Raw genomic sequence first — 17,393 nt, forward strand, 5'->3', positions numbered from 1 at the left:
GGTATTGCTCTCCGTGCTGTAAAGATTAGCCCGTTGTGGGATTTAAAGGCAAGGCAGCTACCTAGAAGTCATGTCATGTACAATAATTATGGCCCATTGTGCCATGTTATTGTCCCCTGTTGCCCCTCCGACCCAACAGTTACCATGACGATGTGTATCCAAGTGAGTAGGTCACTGGGTAAGTAATACAAGGACGGAGCTGCGGAAGGTTCAGCTGCAATCCTATGAACTGAACTACGGGTTATAGCCATACGATTGTAAGATTGAGACAATAAGTGAGCAATTCACTCAATAGCAGCAATGCAGGTAAAGCACCGGGGCTGGTGATGATTATTTTCCACTTATTTAAAGGGGTTCTCCTCTGGAACAAAAATATTTTTTAAATCAACTGGTGCCAGAAAGTTAAACAGATTTGTAAAATTACTTCTATTTAAAAATCTTAATCCTTCCAGTACTTATCAGCTTCGGTATGTTGCATAGGAAGTTCTTTCCTATTTGAATTTCCTTTCTGTCTGACCACAGTGCTCTCTGCTGACACCTCTGTCCATTTTAGGAACTGTCCAGAGTAGGAGCAATTCCCCATAGCAAACCAATCCTGCTCTGGACAGTTAATAAAATGGACAGAGGTGTCAGCAGAGAGCACTGTGGTCAGACAGAAAGGAAATACAAAAAGGAAAGAACTTTCTATGCAACATACCGAAGCTGATAAGTACTGGAAGGATTAAGATTTTTAAATAGAAGTAATTTTACAAATCTGTTTAACTTTCTGGCACCAGTTGATTTAAAAAATAATGTTTTCCAGAGGAGTACCCCTTTAAGTCATTGAAGGCAACAATTCCCTTGACATTTGTATCCTGTATTTATGTACATACAGTCATGGCTGTAAATGTTGGCACCCCTGAAATTCCATCCAAAGCGAAGACACAGCAAACTGCAGCGGCATATGGGTGAATAAAGTGGCTAGAAATGTGTTTGCACCAACAAGTACATGCGACGTTTCAGCCAAATGGCCGAAACATTGCATAGACTTGTTGGTGCAAATAAACTTCTAGCCACTTTATTCACCCATATGCCGCTGCAGTTTGCTGTGTCTTCGCTTTGGATGGAATTTGCCCGATCCGGCGGTGGCACGCTGGTTGGACACTTGCAGATGCATTGGGACTCTCGAGTGCTGAATCCTTTCTTTGCCTAAATATATATATATATATATACACACAGTGGTCCCTCAACTTACAATGGCCTCAACATACAATAGTTTCAACATACAATGGTCTTTTCTGGACCATTGTAACTTGAAACCAGACTCAACATACAATGTTATGGACATTGAAACGTGTCACAACTGGAGGAACCGACCAATCAGAATGGGCATTTTACTGGTAAATCACCTGTATTACGTAAGTGTATGCACTGACCGGCTGTCTGGTAGCGCCCCCTACAGTACAGGGAGGAACTACAAGTTCTGTACTACTCCTTACCTGTGCCAGGGTTAGCTGCTCCTTTGGACAACAAGTAAGGGCGGCTCCATTTGGGACACTATGTGTACTGTATAGGACCCTGAAGAAGCCCCTGTCCTCTACATAAACCATTGTTTCCCAACCAGGGTGCCTCCAGCTGTTGCTAAACTACAACTCCCAGCATGCCCGGACAGCCAACGGCTGTCCGGGCATGCTGGGAGTTGTAGTTTTGCAACAGCTGGAGGCACCCTGGTTGGGAAACACTGACATAGACAGTGAATACAGATCCCAGCAGCTCTTTCTTACTTTTATATGTAAGGATTTGCTTTATCTATATTAGTTATCTACTTATTTTTCTTTAATCCTCACCTTTTCCTATTTTTGGATGACATTTTGGTGGCTTTAGAACCAATTACCAGGTTTCCATAGAATTATGGTCTCAACATACAATGGTTTCAACATACAATGGTCGTCCTGGAAACAATTAATATTGTAACTTGAGGGACCACTGTATATATATATATATATATATATATATATATATATATATATATACTGCTCTTTATATTACATTGTATATAGTCATACCCTAGGTATTCCCATAAAAAAAAAATAGACTGCATATCCTTGCCAGACGTCGGAGAGCAGACCCTGTAAATTCTTATTCTGTAAGGATGTTGATTTAGTCCTATTAAAGGGGTATTCCAGGAAAAAAAACATTTTTTTATATCAACAAAGTTTAACAGATTTGTAAATTACTTCTATTAAAATTTTTTAATCCTTCCAGTACTTATCTGATACTGAAGTTGAGTTGTTCTTTTCTGTCTGATCACAGTGCTCTCTGCTGACACCTCGGTCCATTTTTGGAACTGTCCAGAGTAGGAGCAAATCCCCATAGCAAACCTCTCCTGCTCTGGACAGTTCCTGACATGGACAGAGGTGTCAGCAGAGAGCACTGTGGTCAGACAGAAGGGAAATACCAAAAGAAAAGAACTTCCTCTAGAGCATACAGCAGCTAAGTACTGGAAGGATTAAGATTTTTAAATAGAAGTAATTTACAATCTGTATAACTGTATCTGGCACCAACTGATTAAAAAAAAAAAAGTTTTCTAGCGAAGTACCCCTTTAAACAGGTGACAGGTTCCCTTTAAGTACAAACCTTGGGTTAAAGGGGTACTCCGGTGTACATTTTTTGATTTATTTGTATAAATCAACTGGTGCCAGAAAGGTAAACAGATTTGTAAATTACTTCTATTAAAAATTCTTAATCCTTCCAGTAATTATGAGCGGCTGTATACTACAGAGGGAATTCTTTTCTTTTCTGTCACTACCACAGTGCTCTCTGCTGACACCTCTGTCCATTTTAGTATGTTTGCTATGGGAATTTGCTCCTGCTCTGGACAGTTCCTGACATGGACAGAGATGTCAGCAGAGAGCATTGTGGTCGTGAAAGAAAAGAAATCCAAAAAGAAAAGAATTTCCTCTGTAGTATACCGCAGCTGATAAGTACTGGAAGGATTAAGATTTTTAATAGAAGTTATTTAAAAATCTGTTTAACTTTCTGGCACCAGTTGATCCAAAGGATAGGGGATAAGATGTCAGATCGCGGGGGTCCCGCCGCTGGAGACCCCCGGAATCTCAGCTGCAGAACCCCGCTGTCATTACTGCACAGAGCAAAATCGCTCTGTGCGTCATGTACGGCAATACTGGGGCCGGAGCATTGTGACGTCACGGCCCGCCCCCTTAATGCAAGTCTATGGGAGGGGGCGTGACGGCCGTCACGCCCCCTCCCATAGACTTGCATTAAGGGGACGGGCCGTGACATCACAAGGGGGCGGAGACGTGACGTCACGATGCTCCGGCCCCTGTATTGCCCATCAGTAATGAAAGCGGGGTGCTGCAGCCGAGATCCCGGGGGTCTCCAGCGTCGGGACCCCCGCGATCTGACATCTTATCCCCTATCCTTTGGATAGGGGATAAGATGTCTTGGGGCGGAGTGCCCCTTTAATAACCTTTTTATTTATTAATTTTTTTGCCTATGGGCAACATATGCTTCTGTGTCCACATATATCAAAGCAATCAGTCACAGGAATAAATCAGGAAATCTTCCCAAGGTAAAGCCACAAAATACATAAACAAATCCACAGAGGTGAAATACATTTTGACAGGTGGCACAGTCCTGAGAACTTTATGGCACAGGCTTACCTGCAGATCACTGGGTTCCACGTTTCGAGGACTCTTGAGGGGCCCCATATTAATCACAGTAGACACAGTCCCTTTGTAGTTTCGGGCTGATGATGGCCGCGAGGATCTACTTTCCCCTAAAATAATATCAACGATTTATTAATTAACAACTTAATTATTAACAGATTTGTAAATTACTTCTATTAAAAAAATATTAATCCTTCCAGTACTTATCAGCTGCCGTATGCTCCACAGGAAGTTCTTTACTTTTTTAATTTCTTTTCTGTCAGACCACAGTGCTCTCAGCTGACACCTCCGTCCATGCCAGGAACTGTCCATGGATATGTTTGCTATGGTGATTTGCTCCTGCTCTGGACAGTTCCTGACATGGACAGAGGTGTCAGCAGAGAGCACTGTGGTCAGACAGACAGAAAATTCAAAAAGAAAAAAACTTCCTCTGTAGTATGCAGCAGCTGATAAGTACTGGAAGGATTAAGATTTTTTAATAGAAGTAATTTACAAATCTGTTTTCCTTTCTGGCACCAGTTAATAAAAAAAAAAAAAAATATATATATATATATATATATATATATATTTGTTTACCGCCGGAGTATCCCTTTAACCCGATAACAATGCAGGACGTAAATGTACGTCTTGGTGCGGTGGTACTTAACGCACCAGGACGTACATTTACGTCCTATACATGACCGCGAGCATTGGAGCGATTCTCCGGTCATGCGCGTCAGGTCAATACAGATTACGGCATCTGCGGCAGACGGAGGTCCCCTCACCTGCCTCCGCTGCATTCCACGGGTCTTTTGCTCTGGTCTGAGATTGAGCAGACCAGAGAGGAAGATGACTGATAACACTGATCAGTGCTATGCCCTATGCAGCAAAATAGAGGGATTTTAAACGCACTAATTTGGTTAAAAAGTTAGTGATTTTTTTTAAGCGGTATAATAATAGACATGTATGTAATCATGGATATCATTTTAATTGTATTGACCCACAGAATAAAGAACACAGGTCTAATGTATCGTAAAGTGTACAGCATGGAAACGAAACCTTCCAAAATGAGCAAAATCGCGGTTTTATGAATTTCCCCACACAAATAGTATTTTTTTGGTTGCGCCATACATTTTATGGTAAAGTGATTGATGTCATTACTGGTCGCGCAAAAAACAAGCCCTCTTACTAGTCTGAAAATATAAAAGAGTTCTGATTTTTAGAAGGCGAGGAGAAAAAAAGGAAAATGAAAAATAAAATTGTCTGAGTCCTTATAGGGGTACTCCGCCCATAGACATCTTATCCCCTATCCAAAGGATATGGGATAAGATGTCAGATCGCCGGGGTCCCGCTGCTGGGGACCCCCTGGATCTCGGCTGCAGCACCCCGCTATCATTACTGCACAGAGCAGACTCGCTCCGTGCGTAATGATGGGAATACAGGGGCCGGAGCATCGCAACGTCATGGCTCTGCCCCCTCGCGTCATCACAGCTCCGCCCCTCAATACAAGTCTATGTAGACTTGCATTAAGGGGGTGGGCCGTGATGTCACGAGGGGCCGGAGCATCGTGATGTCACGGCTCCGCCCCTCGTGACATCACGATGCTCCGGCCCCTGTATCACTGGTCATTACGCACGGAGCGTTACAAATCGTGAAAAGAAATAGGATTCCATTATAGAAAAGACACCACTAAGCCTCAGTAAAGATGACCCCCTGGTCACATGATCCTGTACTCACCTTTCCGTGGAGTCGTGTCACCAACACTAAACTTCTGGGTACGAGGAGACGCAGAACGTTCAGGAGACGTTTCGATCTGGCTTCCAAACTGCTGGCGTTTGGCCCGGCTGTTTGTCTCCATTTTCTCCATTGCCATCTTGGAACATTGGTCACAGGTCCTGGAGAACGCGTCACAGAACTGTACGGAAAAGTTGTAAATGTTGCTATAAAATATGGAAAAAAAATCTGAACACCTTCTGCCTAAACAACAACAATGCTCATACTGACCGTGCCACTTAACGTGCCACGCTGAATATAGTGAGCCACACTGAATGTACTGAGCCACGCTGAATATAGTGAGCCACACTGAATGTACTGAGCCACGCTGAATATAGTGAGCCACACTGAATGTACTGAGCCACACTGAATATAGTGAGCCACACTGAATGTACTGAGCCACGCTGAATATAGTGAGCCACACTGAATGTACTGAGCTACGCTGAATATAGTGAGCCACACTGAATGTACTGAGCCACGCTGAATATAGTGAGCCACACTGAATGTACTGAGCTACGCTGAATATAGTGAGCCACGCTGAATATAGTGAGCCACGCTGAATATAGTGAGCCACACTGAATGTACTTAGCCATGCTGACTATAGTGAGCCACACTGAATGTACTGAGCCACGCTGACTATAGTGAGCCACACTGAATGTACTGAGCCACGCTGAATATAGTGAGCCACACTGAATGTACTGAGCCACGCTGAATATAGTGAGCCACACTGAATGTACTGAGCCACGCTGACTATAGTGAGCCACACTGAATGTACTGAGCCACGCTGACTATAGTGAGCCACACTGAATGTACTGAGCCACGCTGACTATAGTGAGCCACACTGAATGTACTGAGCCACGCTGACTATAGTGAGCCACACTGAATGTACTGAGCCACGCTGACTATAGTGAGCCACACTGAATGTACTGAGCCATGCTGAATATAGTGAGCCACACTGAATGTACTGAGCCATGCTGAATATAGTGAGCCACACTGAAGGTACTGAGCCACTCTGAATATAGTGAGCCACACTGAATGTACTGAGCCATGCTGAATATAGTGAGCCACACTGAATGTACTGAGCCATGCTGAATATAGTGAGCCACACTGAATGTACTGAGCCACGCTGACTATAGTGAGCCACACTGAATGTACTGAGCCACGCTGAATATAGTGAGCCACACTGAATGTACTGAGCCACGCTGAATATAGTGAGCCACACTGAATGTACTGAGCCACGCTGAATATAGTGAGCCACACTGAATGTACTGAGCCACGCTGACTATAGTGAGCCACACTGAATGTACTGAGCCACGCTGACTATAGTGAGCCACACTGAATGTACTGAGCCACGCTGAATATAGTGAGCCACACTGAATGTACTGAGCTACGCTGAATATAGTGAGCCACACTGAATGTACTGAGCCACGCTGACTATAGTGAGCCACACTGAATGTTCTGAGCCACGCTGACTATAGTGAGCCACACTGAATGTACTGAGCCACGCTGAATATAGTGAGCCACACTGAATGTACTGAGCTACGCTGAATATAGTGAGCCACACTGAATGTACTGAGCCACGCTGAATATAGTGAGCCACACTGAATGTACTGAGCCACGCTGACTATAGTGAGCCACACTGAATGTACTGAGCCACGTTGACTATAGTGAGCCACACTGAATGTACTGAGCCACGCTGAATATAGTGAGCCACACTGAATGTACTGAGCTACGCTGAATATAGTGAGCCACACTGAATGTACTGAGCCACGCTGAATATAGTGAGCCACACTGAATATACTGAGCCATGCTGAATATAGTGAGCCACACTGAATGTACTGAGCCATGCTGAATATAGTGAGCCACACTGAATGTACTGAGCCATGCTGAATACAGTGAGCCACGCTGAATATAGTTTCACACTGAATGTAGTGAGCCACGCTGAATATAGTTCCACACTGAATGTAGTGCCACACTGAATGTAGTGCCACACTGCATACAGTATACAAGTGTATACTGAATGTAGTGCCACACTGCAGAACTCTACAGTCACAACCTGACATAACAAGGAACAGACTGCATTCACCTGATCAGCACATGGAGCGACAGCAGACGTCAGTTTAGGCTGCGCTCCCCTGATGTGTTCTTTCAAAACGTCTTCTACGTTCAAATACATGTAAAAACTGCACGTAGCATGTTCACTAGTATGTTACTGTCATTAGAAACAACTTTTTAAATTTTTTTATTAAAACTTACTTGGAAACTCATCATTTTCCTAATATAGGGTATGTTCACACTGAGGAATTGGCGAGGAATTCTCGCTTAAAAATTCCGCAGCGGAATTTCAGTTTTTTTTCCGCACAGAATTTGCGCGGGACATTCTAATTGGTGGTTGTCATCCAGCAATAAAAAAAAATAAAAAAAACAGTTTCCTCCTGTATTCAGCGCGGATTTTCCACACGGAATACAGGAGGAAACTTTTTTTTTCTTTGCTGGACAACAACCACCAATTAGAATGCCCCTTTTTTTTTTTTTGAGCGGAATGGCGTCAGGCTGCAATTTTTTTCCATTGATTTCAATGGGACAAAGACGCAGATTCCTCATAAAGAAAGAACATGTTCATTCTTCATGCGGAACGGAATTCAGCGAATTGTTCCAAACGTTGGGCAGCAGAGTACCCCTTTAAGTTATAAAAAAGCATGCACTTTAGGCACAAAGCTTTGCAAATGTAAAAATGTTCATTTTTTTTTGGCACAAAATGGAGGTTTTTCTTAGGTTCCACATGGCTGCATTAGAGTTATATAAAGCATATAAAGAGTTATATAAAGCATGCACTTTAAGCACAAAGCTTTGCAAATGTAAACATGTTTGTGCAGGCCTCATGCCAAGGGAGAGGGGAGGAAACAGCTCCTGAAGAAACGCCCCTAGCCCTCCAGTAAAGTGAGCATAGTAAAACAGATCAAAAGGTATTTTACATAAATACATGCATATTTTTATGCATACAGGTCTTAAAGGGGTACTCCGGTGGAAATGTTTTTTGTGTTTTTTTTTTATCAACTGGTGCCAGAAAGTTAAACAGATTTGTAAATTACTTCTATTAAAAAAATCTTAATCCTTCCAGTACTTATTAGCTTCTGAACACTACAGAGGAAATTCTTTTCTTTTTGGAACACAGAGCTGTCTGCTGACATCACGAGTACAGTGCTCTCTGCTGACATCTCTGTCCATTTTAGGATCTGTCCAGAGCAGCATATTTTTGCTATGGGGATTTTCTCCTACTCTGGACAGTTCCTAAAATGGACAGAGATGTCAGCAGAGAGCACTGTGCTCATGATGTCAGCAGAGAGCTCTGTGTTCCAAAAAGAAAATAATTTCCTTTGTAGTATTCAGCAGCTAATAAGTACTGGAAGGATTAAGATTTTTTAACAGAAGTAATTTACAAATCTGTTTAACTTTCTGGCACCAGTTGATTTAAAAAAAAAAGTTTTCCACTGGAGTACCCCTTTAAGGCACATTACTACACTGACTTGAGCATTTTTTTTTCTTACTAATGACAGTAACGCTTTGATGGGAATATGCGCCATAGTTCATACTGTAGGAACTATAGTTCGAATTAGGCCACTATGTAAGTGACATGTCCCTTATTCTGCACACAAAATACACCAGGTACACAGGATGTGGTGAGCCCCCAAATAAATGGGGCTAATCCATGTACAAATTCTCTGCAAAGCCAACAGCAATAGAGTGTGAATTACACTGCCATGTATTTGGAAATCTATTGTTAGAGACCAAGACATACACAGTGAGTAAGAGCATTCTGTTTCCAGTTAAGCTGGGTGACAAGTGATATGTATGCTCCTATCTTTTAAAGAATGTAAATCATTTGTGCTTATGTTACAGGGGACCAGTCAGCAGGTGCATGCTGCAGCACGACACACCAAAAGGCTCTAACATTACCCTGGACTATATAATTCTGCTGAAGTGCTGTGAACAGGACGTGGCACATGGCAAAGTGTCTGCTGGGCGGCTTTAATTCTTTTAGCTTAGTGGTTTTCCATACAGTGTGTCTCCAGCTGTTGCCAAACTACAACTGTCCGGTTGTCCGTGTTCGGGCATGCTGAGAGTTGTAGCTTTGAAACAGCAGGAGGATTTTCCGCAGCGTATTTGCTGCAGAATATTCGCAGCAGACTTTGCTACCATTGACTTCAATGGTTCTCCAGTAAACCCACAAATCTGTCACTCATGAGGATTTTTTTGCTGACTTATTGAAGTCAATGGTCGCGACATCTGCACAAAATCCGATTGTAAGAACGCTGTAGTGTAGTGAGGGAGTCTGTCAGTATTTCAGACTGTTCATAGTTAGGGCAGAATGTACCTGCTATAAGATTCCCATAATAAAGGACATAAGACAACATGGTTAAGTGTCTCTATGACTTACCTTATTATAGTCTAACCTGCCGCCACTATTTACATCAGCCAGACGGAGAACAGCGCTCACCTCCTCCGCAGACATCTTCTCTCCTTTCTGTAAATAGTAATTGAGGTTTTATTTTGGTGGCATAGTCAAATATGGAAAGAAAGAAAGAAAGGATATAAGAAAGATAGATATAAAATAGATATGAGATAGATAGATATGAGATAGATATGAGATAGATAGATAGATATGAGATAGACAGATATGAGATAGATAGATATGAAATAGATAAATAGACATGAGATAGATAGATATGAGATAGATAGATAGATAGATAGATAGATAGATGTGAGATAGATATGAGATAGATATGAGATAGATAGATATGAGATAGATAGATATGAGATAGATAGATATGAGATAGATAGATATGAGATAGATAGATATGAGATAGACAGATATGAGATAGACAGATAGATATAAAATAGATTGATTTGAGATAGATAGATAGATATGAGATAGATAGATAGATAGATATCAGATAGATAGATAGATATCAGATAGATAGATAGATATGAGATTGACAGAAATATAGATAGATATGAGATAGATAGATATGAGATAGATAGATAGATATGAGATAGATAGATATGAGATAGATAGATATGAGATAGATAGATATGAGATAGGTAGATATGAGATAGATAGATATGAGATAGATAGATATGAGATAGATAGATATGAGACAGATAGATAGATATGAGATAGATAGATATGAGATAGATAGATATGAGATAGATAGATATGAGATAGATAGATAGATATGAGATAGATAGATAGATATGAGATAGATAGATATGAGATAGATAGATAGAAATATAGATAGATATGAGATAGATAGATACGAGATACAGATAACCAGTAGTGATGGATTGGTGCACGTACTGTAGTAAAGATCTTAATGAACTCATCATGCAGGATATATCCTTTGTTAGCGGGGTCGAGTTTCCGGAAGGCTTTCAGGAGATCGGCTTTTGCAGCAGGTTTCTCTTTTTTCACAATGGCGCAGAAATCATCAAAATTCAGCTCCTTGGTCTTGGCCGTCCAGTATTTGCTGAGGGTTCTGGTAGACGGATTCCGTTCCCCCCGCTGGAGAGCTGCAAAGAAGAAAGAAACCTCAATGAACATTTTATTGGGACTAATCCCCCCGATACAAGTTTCACTTATGTCAAAGATCAATTTTCATTCGGCAGATTTTTTTATTTTCCATCCATATATACACAGGATCTCACGTGCTCCTATATAACCATAACGCGTGGGTTTTCAGTCACTACTCATTTTGCAACCACAGGGATCTGGTTGTCATCCCCTCTACTCTTCGGATCCCCATCAGCTGCTTTCAATTTCTCCAAAATAAAGACCCCCATTTGTGAAAATGTCAGAAGCCCTGTTTACCATGTCAGCAGTGGTGCCCCCTACATGTTACCCCAGTGTTTCCCAAACAGGGTGCCTCCAGGTGTTGCAAAACTACATCACCCAGCATGCCTGGACAGCCTTTGGCCAGGGTTTCCTAACCGGTGTGCCTCCAGGTGTTGCAAAACTACAACTCCCAGCATGCCTGGACAGCCTTTGGCCAGGGTTTCCTAACCGGTGTGCCTCCAGGTGTTGCAAAACTACAACTCCCAGTATACCTGGACAGCCTTTGGCCAGGGTTTCCTAACCAGTGTGTTTCCAGCTGTTGCAAAACTACAACTCCCAGCATGCCTGGACAGCCCTTGGCCAGGGTTTCCAAACCGGTGTGCCTCCAGGTGTTGCAAAACTATAACTCCCAGCATGTCTGGGCAGCCTTTGGCCAGGGTTTCCTAACCGGTGTGCCTCCAGGTGTTGCAAAACTATAACTCCCAGCATGCCTGGACAGCCTTTGGCCAGGGTTTCCTAACCGTTGTGTCTCCAGGTGTTGCAAAACTACAACTCCCAGCATGCCCGGACAGCCTTTGGCTGTCCGGGCATGCTGGGAGTTGTAGTTTTGCAACACCTGGAGGCACCCTGGTTGCGAAACAGTGTACTACCCAATACCATAACACCAAGTCTTTCTCTCTTTTGTCAACCAGGGAAGGTCGCGGCTCGGGAATACCCATCTTAAGGTCACGGCTCCTTGAAATGCATTTGGTCACGTGACCTGCGCGCTGTAACATTAGAGCCTGTGAATTAGACTGCAGGAAAATTATTTTCATTCCTGCTCATTTATCTCCTGGGAACATGGATCCCGGATCCAGGGACAGTTAACCCATTAAGCTTCGGCGCACAGCCGCTCTCTCTCTCTCTCTGCGGCCCAAAGGATTCATCATCCTAAAATGACAGGAAATATTTGGTATTCTGGCCGGCCTGTTCTCGGCGACCTTGACACCGGCGCTCGTATAATAATAATTGGTCAATTGCTTAAGTGGCTCGTGGAAAGAGATGAAAGACATAACAAGCCGAAAGGAGATAACATTTGTTCTCAGCACTACTATTTTTGAAGCTGGATTATGAGAAACCTGCCATTAGCTGCTGGGGGAAAAAAAATCTTTTGCCATAATGTTGAAAGCCTTCATTAGGCTAAGCACATCTGCTGAATGTGACCGCCTGTTAAACTAGCCGTGGCGTAATTAGGATATCACGACTGAAAAAATCCAACGTGTCATCAGGATTTATCTCTCTATCAACACGGCAGAACGCCGGCGTTTAACCCCCGCCGCGCCGGCTCCCGCCTGCTGCATTGTGCTGTGCAGGCCTGCAGGGGCCATGGTGAAAACCGTCCCTAGCACTGCATCTATGGCGATATCCGGGATTACGGCAATAAGACACACACACACACATATATATATACAGTCATGGCCGCAAATGTTGGCATCCCTGAAATTTTCTAGAAAATGAAGTATTTCTCACAGAAAAGGATTGCTGTAACACATGATTTGCTATACACAGGTTTATTCCCTTTGTGTGTATTGGAAATAAACCAAAAAAGGGAGGAAAAAAAAAAGCAAATTGGACATAATGTCACCAAACTCCAAAAATGGACTGGACAAAAATATTGGCACCCATAACTTAATATTTGGTTGCACACCCTTTGGAAAAAATAACAGAAATCAGTGTCTTCCTATAAGCATCAATAAGCTTCTTACACCTCTCAGCCGGGATGTTGGACCACTCTTCCTATAACCATCAATAAGCTTCTTACACCTCTCAGCCGAAATGTTGGACCACTCTTCCTTTACAAACTGCTCCCGGTCTCTTATTGGACGGCGCCTTTTCCCAACAGTAATTATAAGATCTCTCCACAGGTGATCAATGGGATTTAGATCTGGACTCATTGCTGCCACTTCAGGACTCTCCAGCTCTTTGTTGCCGTCCATTTCTGGGGCTTTTTGACTTATGTTTGGGGTCATTGTCCAGCTGGAAGACCCAAGATCTCAGACGCAAACCCAGCTTTCTGACACTGGGCTGTACAGTGCGACCCAAAATCCATTGGTAATCCTCAGATTTCATGATGTCTTGTACACATTCAAGGCCCCCAGTGCCAGAGGCAGCAAAACAACCCAAAACATCATTGACCTCCACCATATGTCACTGTAGGTACTGTGTTCTTTTCTTTGTAGGCCTCATTCCGTTTTCGGTAAACAGTAGAATGATGGGCTTTACCAAAAAGCTCTATCTTGGTCTCATCTGTCCACAAGACGTTTTCCCAGAAGGATTTTGGTTACTCAAGTTCATTTTGGTAAAATGTAGTCTTGCTTTTTCTGTCTCTGTGTCAGCAGTGGGGTCCTCCTGGGTCTCCTCCATAGTGGGGTCCTCCTGGGTCTCCTCCATAGTGGGGTCCTCCTGGGTCTCCTCCATAGTGGGGTCCTCCTGGGTCTCCTCCATAGTGGGGTCCTCCTGGGTCTCCTCCATAGTGGGGTCCTCCTGGGTCTCCTCCATAGTGGGGTCCTCCTGGGTCTCCTCCATAATGGGGTCCTCCTGGGTCTCCTCCATAGTGGGGTCCTCCTGGGTCTCCTCCATAGTGGGGTCCTCCTGGGTCTCCTCCATAGTGGGGTCCTCCTGGGTCTCCTCCATAGTGGGGTCCTCCTGGGTCTCCTCCATAGTGGGGTCCTCCTGGGTCTCCTCCATAGTGGGGTCCTCCTGGGTCTCCTCCATAGCGTTTCATTTCATTTAAATGTTGACGGATAGTTCGCGCCGACACTGATGCTCCCTGAGCCTGCAGGACAGCTTGAATATCTTTGGAACTTGTTTGGGGCTGCTTATCCACCATCCGGACTTTCCTGCGTTGACACCTTTCATAAATTTTTCTCTTCCATCCACGCCCAGGGAGATTAGCTATAGTGCCATGGGTTGAAAACTTCTTGATAATGTTGCGCACTGTGGACAAAGGCAAATCTAGATCTCTGGAGATGGACTTGTAACCTTGAGATTGTTGATATTTTTCCAAAATTTTGGTTCTCAAGTCCTCAGACAGTTCTCTTCTCTTTCTGTTGTCCGTGCTTAGTGTGGCACACATAGATACACAATGCAAAGACTAAATGAACTTCTCTCCTTTTTATCTGCTTTCGGGTGTGATTTTTATATTGCCCACACCTGTTAGTTGCCCCAGGTGAGTATAAAGGAGCATCACATGCTTGAAACAATCTTATTTTTCCACAATTTTGAAAGGGTGCCAATAATTTTGTCCAGACCATTTTTGGAGTTTGGTGACATTATGTCCAATTTGCTTTTTTCCTCCCTTTTTTGGTTTAGTTCCAATACACACAAAGGGAATAAACATGTGTATAGCAAAACCTGTGTTACTGCAATCCTTTTCTGTGAGAAATACTTCATTTTCTCAAAAAAATTTCAGGGGTGCCAACACATATTATGGGGGCAGCAATCTTGTAGAGATGTGCTTCAGCATGTAGAGATATGCTTTACAGCAAGCCCCATGAATATAGGCGACAATAGACAGGAGCTGTCCAATTCTTATATATAAATGGGAAAGGTATCTGGGCGTGCTCAGTAAACTTTGCAGAGGTCATTTTACAGGAAGGGGGAGGCTGAGCTGTGAGCAACAGCTATTGTGAAGATCATGTCTTATCTATGTTCTGGTGTCACCTTCTGCTGCAATTCTGTACAGATCATTTCCCAGTAGCTTACTCCTTATCAAAGTGTTTCTCAACCAGGATGTCTCCAGCTGTTTCAAAACTACAATGTCCACCATGCTCGGACAGCCAAAGGCGGCACCTTGGCTGGCATATGTCCCAAATATATGAGACTGGAAAGAGTGCTTTGTTGCAGGAAAGTGCTGGCAGTCACCTGCTGAGCGCCAAAATTAGTGACTGGCAGAGCGAGCAGTTCTTATGGGGTTTGATGCTTCACAGGATGGGAAGTGTCGGAACACCAACTGCAGAGGGGGTGTCGTCGTTTCGGCAGTGAAGCAGGCGAGTTTTGTTTATTTTTTATATCAATTTCTAATTTTCTGCAGCTGGAATACATCTATTCACACATACAGTATCCTGCGCATATTTGATGCGCGGGATTTGAAGCTGCAGATTTTAATGTAAAATAAATGACTGAACAAAACACAAGTTTCAAATCTGCAGCTTCAAATCCTGCACATCAAATATGTGCAGGATAATGTACGTGTGAATAGACCCTTTAAATTGGATATTGATATAAAGATAAACAAAAATAAAAAAGTTAACAAACCGCACATAGCAGCCAATCACAAAGCAGCTTTCATATTTCTAGAGACATTTAACCCCTTCCCTCTCATGACATTTTTCATTCTTGCGCTTTTGTTTTTTCCTCCTCACCTTCTAAGTATCATAACACTTTCAATTGTCCACCTACAGACCCATATGAGGGCTTGTTTTTTGCGCCACTAATTGTCCTTTGTAGTACCATTAATCATTTCACCACAAAATCTACGGTGAAACCAGAAAAAAAATATTTGTGGGACAAAAAAACGCCATTTTGTAAATTTTGGGGGCTTCCGATTCTACGCTGTGCACTTTTCATTACAATTGACACCTTATCCTTATTCTGTAGGTCCATACGGTTACAAGGATACCTCATTTATATAGGTTTTATTTTATTTTACTATTTTAAAAAAATGTATAACTACATGCACCAAAATTAGTATGTTTAAAATTGTCCCCTATAACTTTTTTTTATTTTTCTGTATATATGGATGTATGAGGGATCTGAAGTTTTCATCGGGATCATTTTTATTTTGATGGCACCTTTTGATCGTGTTTTATTACTTTTTTTCTAGTATATGAAGTCACCAAAATTACGCATTTTTGGAATTTTTTTACACTTGCGCCTTTGACCGTGCGGTTTAATTAACATATTTTAATAGTTCGGACATTTGCACACGTGGCAACACCACAAATGTTTAGGTTTTATTTTTTTATTTGAAAAATGGGAAAAGGGGGGTGAGTTAAACTTTTATTAGGGAAGGGGTACTCCGCTGCTCAGCATTTGGAACAAACTGTTCCGAACGCTGGAGCCGGCAGCTCATGACGTCATAGCCCCGCCCCCTCATGGCATTACGTCCTGCCCCCTCAATGCAAGTCTATGGGAGGGGGCGTGACAGCCGTCACGCCCCCTTCCATAGGCTTGCATTGAGGGGGCGGGAGTGACATCATGAGGGGCGGGGATATGACGTCACAAGCTCCCAGCGTCGGCTCCAGGGTTCAGAACGCTGAGCAGCGGAGTACCCCTTTTTTTTTTGTCCCCATAGGGGACTATAACATGCAATCATTAGATTGCATACACTGGTCAATGCTTCTCCATAGGATTAGAAAAAGAATGCGTGGAGAGAGGAACAAGACCCTTTAAAATGCCAGGTGCTGCAGACTCACGGGAATGGATGAGAAGGAGCCAAAAGATATGGAATCAGTCCTGGGTAGGACCATTTATTGAAGAAAACAAACAAATAAATAAAATGATGACGCGTTTTGGAAGGAGCCCTCCCTTCCTCAGATCAGCATACACATGCTCTGTATAGTACAAGCTTAAATAGTTTGAAAATGGGCGCCAAATCAAGTGGGAGTGGCATCCAGATGTTAAAAATTAAAGGTCACAAAGGTCTAAATAATGACAATAATACATGATGCATATATGCATAAATATATCTAATATGAACAGTAAATACGAAATTCAAAAGTTAAAAACAGCTGCAGTGGCCGCGCGGACCGGATTTAACTTTCGTATTTACTGTTCATATTAGATATATTTATGCGTACACCTTATCTAACATCTATTACATGTATATGTGATTGACTCATCATGTATTATTGTCATTATTTCGACCTTTGTGACCTTGATTGTAAACATCTGGATGCCACTCCCACTTGATTTGGCGCCCATTTTCAAACTATTTAAGCTTGTACTGTACAGAGCATGTGTATGTTGATCTGAGGAAGGGAGGACTCCTTCCAAAACGCGTCATCATTATTTTATTTGTTTATTTTCGTCAATAAATGGTCCTACCCAGGACTGATTTGATATCTTCTGGCGCCTTCTCATCCATTCCTGTGAGTCTG

The 17,393-nt window shown here is 42.7% G+C and overlaps 1 protein-coding gene across 1 annotated transcript in view; it reads right to left on the reverse strand.

The window, feature by feature from the left end:
- The window catches only part of EFCAB7 (EF-hand calcium binding domain 7), a gene marked incomplete in the record, with an annotated part of 74,497 nt that overhangs the window by 50,575 nt on the left and 6,529 nt on the right, over positions 1-17,393 (reverse strand). Inside the window, 4 exon segments of the mRNA XM_056532855.1 lie at positions 3,663-3,778; positions 5,385-5,562; positions 9,859-9,945; positions 10,780-10,991. Of these exon segments, the coding sequence (XP_056388830.1) occupies positions 3,663-3,778; positions 5,385-5,562; positions 9,859-9,945; positions 10,780-10,991 (593 nt within the window).

This window comes from Hyla sarda, chromosome 7 (genome assembly GCF_029499605.1).
Source record: "Hyla sarda isolate aHylSar1 chromosome 7, aHylSar1.hap1, whole genome shotgun sequence".
In the NCBI taxonomy this organism is placed as follows: Eukaryota; Metazoa; Chordata; class Amphibia; order Anura; family Hylidae; genus Hyla; species Hyla sarda.